This window comes from Dermacentor variabilis, chromosome 6 (assembly GCF_050947875.1).
Source record: "Dermacentor variabilis isolate Ectoservices chromosome 6, ASM5094787v1, whole genome shotgun sequence".
NCBI classification, from domain to species: domain Eukaryota; kingdom Metazoa; phylum Arthropoda; class Arachnida; order Ixodida; family Ixodidae; genus Dermacentor; species Dermacentor variabilis.
The window spans coordinates 133,160,412-133,169,352 of NC_134573.1; the positions used below are offsets into that span (position 1 = coordinate 133,160,412).

The window sequence follows — 8,941 nt, forward strand, 5'->3', positions numbered from 1 at the left end:
TATTGTTCTCCCGTTGAACGCCCGTTGCGCGGTGATGTTCCGCTGTAATTTCTTTAGTACCGAAGATTGGATGCTAGGGTTTGAAACGTGCTTCCTGTCACCCTTAAGTCCATACACGAAGGTGTTTTGATTCGAAGGGAATGGTGCTTTCTCAAAATATTTTTCGCTCTCTCATCACGAATGACTAATAACAATAATAGTAGATTTTCTTTAGTATATCCCTAAAATCATAACAGAGTTTATAAAATCAAGCTCCTTTACTATGATTATCTACTAATGCATACCTTTGTTGCGTTATATTTAACTTCCGAACTTCGTTTTCAGCTTATATTTTATTCCTACTACCGCTCGATTGGCGGCCACCATAATCGGTCGAGCTATATATCACCCAGGACCAACCAACCGGCAAATTTTCCGCGGGCCTTTCAAAGGTGCACGTACCATAAGCAGCAGGGAAAAGAAAGCGAAGAAGAAGAAGTAGGACACGGCAGAGCCGAATGCGACTCTGCAAACCTCGCATGAAGAGCAGGTATTCCGGAGAGGACAGACCAGCTTCGTCAGTTCGCAGTTGCGACAACGAAGTAATAGGACGTTTAGCACCGATCAACTGCGTGACCTCCGAGAAAACCGGCAAAGGAGAACCTGCGCGCTGCTGGCTGTAGCATCCTACCGTCACCATGCGGCCCGACCAGGACGACGAGCGTCGTGAATCAGGAGAGGACGCAGAGGATTCGTCCAGGATTATAGCAGAGTACGTGCATGTATTTCCTTCACTCTGTGGCAAGAACGGCTTTATTTAAAGCCTGAGTATTTGTTTTTTCTATCTTCTGAACCATCCGCTTATAGCGTCCGCTACGTGAGGCATATATGGAGTAGCTTAGTAACACGTGCTGTTGCGTTAGGTGGTTTATGATTTAAGCTTGAGGATAGCTCAAAATAAGACCCACGAGAAGGGCAGGCGCCTGTCCTATCCTTTTCATTCATGTCTTATTATTATGTTCTTTCTTAGGCATATTATTCTTAAAAGCTGTTGGCTTATATTGAAGCTAGGGGGTCTTGTCTGACCTAATTGCGCATGCGCGACGATAATGTACGTGCGACAACGTGTTGTCTTTTATTCCGCCATTTTTCCGCTGTTACGCATGTATTACGAATTATTATAGGTGATCTGTATAGTGAAGCAAGCGGCCTGTCTGTTAGCCCTGCAGGCACTTCCGACGCTGCACGCATCTACTGAATTTACCAACCCACTCGAAAACAGAACGATCGTACTTGCACTTCCGTTTCCAACCCCCCCCCCCCCCCCCCCACTTCGAGAAGTTGAAAAAAATAAACTGATGACGTAGGTGACTAAAGCGACGATATCCTGGAATCACGTCCGTCATGGCACAGAATTTAATTCAGACGTTTCAAAGAAGCCTCGCTCAGTAAGTGGATTCTAACAAGCGCGTTGCGTCTGTTCCTTTTGTGTGTGCGTGCGTGTATGTTTGTGTGTCTGTGTGTGTTACATTACCTCCGATCACGTGTCACGCAGAGCCATCCGCGCCCGAAGACAGTTTCTGTACGGAACGGGCTCGGTGATTGCCACCCTGTTCGGCCTGGTGTCGCTCGTCATGTTCGTATTCTACTTCGCCGGTGGCGGCACCAAGGAGCCGGATCCGTCGCAGTCGACCCTGGGACAGTACAGCCGCTGGGCCGTCATCACCGATGTACCTGCGTGCAAGCACGTGCCCAGGTCACATACAATAGGCGTGAAAATACAGCGGGACGCGGGATTGATCCGCGAAAAAAAGACGAACTTGAGGCCGGTTTTTTTTGCCTTGCACCGAGTGAACGAGCATAACTAGCTGCGTTGGAATAGCGATATTTCCGATTCGAATTGAATTCGAATATTCGCGAAAAGTAATTTCTAAACATCGAACAGAATTTCGAAAATTTTCTCGTTCGTAGCAAAACTCATGTGGAGTTATCTTGGCTAAAAAAGATAGAAAAAGAAAAAAAAAGGCTTATTTACGTTATCTGATAGATACATGTAATGCTGTTCGCCACTCCAGTCAATGTGGGAGCTTGCAAATGGGAAACAAATGCTTTCCGATATCCGCTTTCCGTTATCACGGCTCTCTCGCAGCAGAAGCATTGGGAACAGTCCTCATATGATTCGATCTCTCACCCTCGAAATCGCAGAATTGCTGCAATCCTTTACATACTAACCTAGGCGAATATTCGACAATTTCGAATAGCGAATTTTCAAATCGAATAGCAAGGACTATTTCATTCAGCTCTTTCTAGGATTGCCTACCCCGTGAGCGTGTGATGCCACGCGTACGAGTCAAACGTCTGACGTTGCTCCCCCTACGGGGGATTTCGAAGCGCTGGCGTGTATCGACACTACTGAAAAACAATATTGTTATGTTGTTGTATATTTTGTCTCCGACGTGGCCTTTATATGAGTAGTGGACAACAAATGTTAAGTTCTATTAGTAAATTGCGCTTGTGCAATAATGAAGCGGTCCCTCTTACCGTGAAACGGGGTCGTTAAGTCAGAGAAGAAGCATAAAATAACGAAATACGGCTGGTGACGCTACCGTCACCTTTCTGCACCATTTGTCTTGATATCGTCTGTTATTGTTTACTAAATAATTATATCCTGGAAACACAGACCACCGAAAGGCCGGATATCCCAATCATTTAGAAGTCCAGTGACAAAGAAATGTAAAAAAAAAAAAAGTGTGTGGCGTCGGAGATATTAGAGTCCAGTCACTCGTTTATCGGGTAATGAAGGCATACAATGCTTTCTTAAAAAAAGAAAAACAAATTCACATACTCAACCTAGCAAGCTTCGATAACTTTTACTGCCCTGAAGCCTTCAATATAGAACATATTTATGGGTGCGTGACGTCTCACATGATGTACCGGCGTCCATTGCTACGCGCGCGAAATAAAAGAGAGGAAGGTTTGCATTCAATTTCTTACCTAGTAATCCACATTTTGCAGCCAAATCTACGAAAATAGCGTTTTTAGAGAACGCCTGTTTAAGCTGATTCACCGTTTCTCCTTAGTGTCTAACTCTCGCGAGCTAATGCTGCTCGTAGTTGGCCATAATAAAGTGAGCATGCACTTGATACCCGAGTACTATAGCTTGAGCAAAAACACGTATAGGACAGACATCAAGTACTTAGATAAGTGGCCATTTTATTTTCTCAATGCGCTGCCTTCGCCTGAAGACTTTCCGTCGAACTACAGACTACGTAGTTTCGTAGTCGGTATGAAGTATATACGAATCAATAATAAGACTATTTTGCGATCAATGTTCACATATTTGCCAAAACGAGGGATGCGACTGTCTGTGACACACGGTTACTTGACGTGACATTCGGCGCTGTCAGGACTGGAGGTTCAATCCCATCGCTCGTGATCGTTTGTCAAGATTGGAGTCCGGCATGAATTCGAAGGTAGCTGGCCCATGCCGTCGTCCAACTTATCCACGCTGAGGACGTTGATGAAGGGAAGGACTGCTCCTCATCGAGAACGAGGAATAAGGGTTTACTTACAGCATTTACATGCAGTTCATCAGTCTAGCATGACTGCGAGAGAAAGTACGCCAGTCTAACACGTCTGCTTGAGAGAGTGTCTCAGTCTAACATGACTGCTTAAAAAAGCGTATCGAGCATCAGCACAACAGCCGTCTATAAGCACTCGGTTCTCCCCCGATTCCAAGGTGGCGGAAACGTTCGTCCAGTCATCGTAAACACGCCGCCTCTCCGCGGAACGGTTTACACACACACACACACACACATACAGGTTCTCGGTCCGAAACCGAGATCACACGAATTTCGTAGAACTCGGAGCCCCGCGCAGTGCGCCCGGGTAGCCTTTGTATTGCGTCTTGGTCGGCGCGTGGGAAGGGGTGTCCGGCGACGTTCCCGCGGCAACTCCCCCACTCATAGCAGATCAGGTCCGCGTTGGGGAGTTCGGTAACAATAGTTGGCCCGCCGAACTCATTCAGTTACAACGGCGACGAGGCTAGAGCGTAATGGTGGCGGTTTTAGCACAAAGCCTGCTTCGTCAAACTCATCCTAGCTGAAGCGACGGAGAGTGGAGGACGCGCGTATTGTTCCCGACACAAAGTCGACTTAGTTACGCCGTGGCTAGTGGTTGGCGGCGGCACTCCAGGAAAAGATGATGCCCGCGGTCGCAACTGGTTGGCAAAACTTGCACTGCAGCTGGGCGTTCTTAACAGCGCACATAAAATGTATTTTCACCACCTACACCACGTCAGCGCAGGACGTAGTTGGTAAAGAAATATGTTTATCTTTGCTGAATGTCCGTTCATTCAGGTAATTCACATGGGGGCGTGCTCATCAGTTCAAGAAACCAACAATCCTTTGCCTAACAGTGCGATGTAGAACAATCCAGGCAGTGATGGATGATGATGTTACAATGTCATGTTTTCCCCTGTTTTTTCGACATATTTCCGCGTTCTTTCGTGTTTCCGTATTTTTTTTCTTCGGAGCTCTGTACCTTATAAGTGCCACTTTAATATCGACCACAGTAGTTTGAAATTAGAGCTCGTCCTGACGCCTCCTGGTTCCTGTGTCTCCGTTGAACTTTACGCTATAGTTATTCAACAACAACTAGCACGGTCATTTACTTTACCAAATTAAAATGAAAGCAGAAATTGTCACACTGTCAACGACGCAGCAACGTCCCCCTCCCCTCCCCCTCCCCTACATCTCTTCTCCTTCACGTTCGCTATCTCTTTGATAAGGGTCCCCTTCTTGATGCTACTCTGAATCCACCCCTGTGACCCACGCAAATAAAAAAAAGTTTACATGTTAAAACTAAGTGAAAAGAAACTGAGCTTGCGTCTTACACTAATAAACTCAGATTACAGCGTTTCTTCTGGCGTTTCGTTTGGCGCGCTAATGTATGTACTAGTAAATGGTCGACGCCAGTATTTGAATGTTGCTCGCCATATAACAGACTCGTACCGTCACCTGTCCACTACGCGCAGGGAGGTGTATTCAAAGAACGGCACAATGGCTGACGCCGCCGTGGCTACCATGCTTTGCATGGGCGTCGTACACCCGCACGCATCGGGCATCGGCGGTGGATTCGTGGCGCTGTACTATCACAGGTGATCGCTTTCAACTTCGTTGGAAAACAACGGCGCTCAAGCGTGATCATCCCAGCCTCTAATTGGCAAATTCGAGGCTTTTTTTTTATCCTACCATTCATAGTTGTACTGAGCGTTACACGGGAAATGCAAAATGAACGAACGACACAAACGAAGCTACGAAGGGATAAAATTTATTGCTAATTCAAAGCTTGAAAGTTCTCACGGAGTCGTTCGCAGAGCTCTTAAGTGGGTGTTCGTGTAGATTTTTCGGATCTGACGAGAGTTTGTGATTTCTTGGGGGAGGCGGGAGTTACTGTGAAGTGGCTCTGAAAGCAGTAATGTGGTTCGCCGTTCTCACCTTTATGAGCCTCCCTTAACTGCCAAACTTATAGGTGGCAGGTTTGTACAACTTTAGGATAGAGGTACGCATATATATTGTCGGAAATAAAACGGGTAACCAGAAGGCTTTCATCATAATTGCTTGCAGCCCGCTTTTTTTGCTATTTATTTATTTATTTACATTACCCCTAAGGGCCCTCATGCGAGGGTATTACATAGGTTATTACATAGACATTATAGGTATTACATAGATATTACATATTTCCTTGATGTTTCTAACAAAGCTTGACCAACTCCCGAGGCCTGTATGAAATGTGACCTTCGTTTTAATTCAAGTGGGCAGTAGGGTTTTGGACGAGGCACGGCGCTTATTCGTGATCGTTTTCAGGGGGGCTATCCGCCTGTTGGCACCAATTCACTTGGTCACCCAAATGACAGCGCTAACGGCAACCAAACAACAAGCTGCGGCACGGTCAAGACTTTCATACAGTGTGCAGCTTCGAACACATCCAGTTTATTGGTGATTAATTCAAAGGAACGAATGGCAAAAAGTTCAAACGGGATTTTCATCGTGGTATAATGGCATCGCGGGGCGAAGCCATCCTTACGCTGTTGCTCTGTATGTGCGTGTCAGTGATTTAGTCTTGCATACTCGTATTCCGCGCCCATGTTTCTTTCTTTGAATTGAGCTGTAAGCACGGACACAACCATGGCCTAGTTTCATACAGAAAAAGAACAAATAAATAAAAAGCTGGGCAAATGCGAGTGCTTTCTTTCTCTGGAACTCGCGAAGCCCATGTCCAATAGCGAGCTTAGCGAGTACAGGTGCTCGATAATCTCGGCTTACGAGTTAGCCCCTCCCGAAAGAGTGATTCGAAAGCTCCGTGAAGACATTCGGACCCGGGCGTGCGTTTGCGTCGGCTGGCGATTACAGCGAAAAAGATGTGACCGTCGACAGAACGCTCATTCGCCTTCCTCAAGACCGCACAGAGTCACGCTAAGTGTAATACCCTTTCCCTTTGTCTCTCTGGGTTGTGAGCGAATACGAAATATAGCTGCAGCAAGAGCAGCCGCAGACACGGCGAGCCCGTTCAGTGAACGCGCAGTTATTTCACACTGATCGAGTTTCGCCGAGCGGCCACGCTTTCTCGAAAGCCCATTGCGGCGTTCCTTTCGGTCCCTACGGCAAGTATAGCTGGCATGCGCAATCGTTTCGATCTGGTAATGCGGCGCGCAGTTCACTTTCGAGATAAGCTAAATCGATTCATTGTTTGGCAACATGATTTGTGAGGTGATTAGCGCTCATAGGCGAGTCGAAAGCGTTGACTACAGCCGTTTTCGCCGCGGAATAAGAAAGGAAACGTTTTAAGCAGTTCGAAGCCAATTCAGCCGGCAATCAGTGCAACTATTCGTCCGCGTGTCTTCTGGTCCCGTCCAGTTGAGTCGTAAATGTTAGGCTGTTTATAACTCCTTTTGGAACTGCGCACGCGTGAGTCGGGCCCGAAAACTAAAATTGGCAGACAACCGCGGCCTCCTTGGGAATGCTAATCCATCCACCGCCGTGCGCGCCGTATAACTCGGAAATATGCTGATTTGCAAGCTTGCCTTTCGGTTTAAGATAAGCGGCGCTGGCCTCAAGGATGCCCTGTCCATTTCATCCACTCCTATTCTTGAAATTTAAACCGAGGAAGTCTTTGCTCTGGGTCTCGCACTATTATGAAGTCATTTGGCTGCAGTTCTTTGCTTACTCCGATAGAACGCACTGTCCCGATGGATGGCCATACATTTGTCACGCCTAATTAGCATTACAATTTTTTTACGAAAGAAGAGGGCGATTACACGCCATGCCAAAGCTGGACCAGTCCTGTTTCACGATTTTTTTTCGCTCTTTCCCTCTCTTTTTCGGAATGAACTGGTAATTTGTTAAAGGAATGAATTAGATGCAAATTAAAACACTTCACTACTTGGCAGAAATATTGCGAGGGTGTGTGAGGCGTACCTTAACTGAACCGTAATACAGCTAAAGAAAGAGGCCACAATGCGCTTTTCGGCGAAGCCATGCCCAATAGTAGAAAAATAAGTGTGCTATATACCAATAATTCCCGCGGTGTTTGAACGACTGCAGCGCCACATTTACATCCAGTAATTCAAGTAAGAAACTTTATGGACAGGCTGTTACTCCCGCATAAAGTAGGTGACAGACACTCTCCGCCATTTGCCAGGTGCACAGATTCTCCAACGTCTTGTCATTCAATTTCAATCATATCGGCTTGCATGGGGCTGCCGACAGATGTGGTGGTACAGAGGGACAAAATTTTACGACTATACAGCCGTTCGCCTCACTTCTCGATTGTATATATGGGAAATAAGTTATGCGGCACCCCGCAACAAGGTTCATGAAATGTAAAATTGTGATCCACCCGAATGTAGCACGAAGCTAAAGAAATAAACACAATACGGGTTTCTCAGGAAGAAAGCATCGCAGTGCGAGGAAAAAATTCGCCCTTGTCCAGGGATCGAATCCGGGACCAACGCCTTACCGGGACGGTCGCTCTGCCATCTGAGCTTTAACCGACAACTCGAAACGCATTGATACTGAGTTTTCTTTTGCTTGATTAACTCCTCGGCATAAAAAATCTTAAGCGCGGCCGCTGTTAATTATCACTATTATTAATTAATTTTTCCCCCACATAGAGAGCGAGGCGCTCAAGCTATAAGCGCGCATTGTTTTCATATTCAGAACCACTAAACGAGCCCGCGTGCTGATTGCCACCGAGACTGCTCCCAAGTCTGCACGCCGTGAGAACTTCACCGACAGCAAGGCACTGCGCAGCGGTGAGTAAGATTGTTTCGTTGTAAGCTTGAAAAAAAGCGGGAAAAAGAACAGTGAGATTTAAAAATAAACTGCCTCAGTGTTCTCGAAACATTACCGCAGACGATCGGTGTTGAGCTGACGTTCCAAAAAAAGCGCTGCCCTTAGGTTGTCGCGGTCTCCTTATCGCAAAAAATTAAGCTAAGTGATTTTGATGGTCACAACTGTATATATGAACATACTATGTCTGTTTTGTGCATACTGTTTTGTGCACTCGGGCCCCTGCGATCCCGTTTATTTTATTTCCTCGTTCATGATTGACTTCGAAGAAGAGCGGATCCTTCATATTTGAAAACACACCAATAGGGGCTTCGTCATAAGTCGCACAAGACATGGCGTGGTATTCTCGGGCGATCACTTTCGTAGAATCATTTCACTTTCGCGAGATTTCGTGAGACCCTGCACTAGGACTTGTCCGCGTGTGCGGCCTATTATAGAAACTCGCTGTCTTGTCCTGCCAAGAGTGCCAAGACAGTGTCAAGACAGTGCCAAGAGCGCTGTCGGTTGGATTTACGCGACGAAATGTATTCCGTGGTCAAGTGCGGTGTGGTTCAGTGGCACCGAATCCCGTCGTGGACAGGCTGCTATATAGCGTGCTAATTCCTTGCTGC

The 8,941-nt window shown here is 46.5% G+C and overlaps 1 protein-coding gene across 1 annotated transcript in view; it reads left to right on the forward strand.

Moving 5' to 3' along the window:
* Window positions 1-677: 677 nt before the first annotated feature.
* Window positions 678-8,941, forward strand: part of LOC142586295 (scoloptoxin SSD14-like) — a 41,419-nt gene continuing 33,155 nt past the window's right edge. The window contains exons 1-4 of the mRNA XM_075697540.1: window positions 678-751; window positions 1,535-1,735; window positions 5,015-5,137; window positions 8,199-8,293. Of these exons, the coding sequence (XP_075553655.1) occupies window positions 678-751; window positions 1,535-1,735; window positions 5,015-5,137; window positions 8,199-8,293 (493 nt within the window). The remainder of the gene's footprint in view (window positions 752-1,534; window positions 1,736-5,014; window positions 5,138-8,198; window positions 8,294-8,941) is intronic.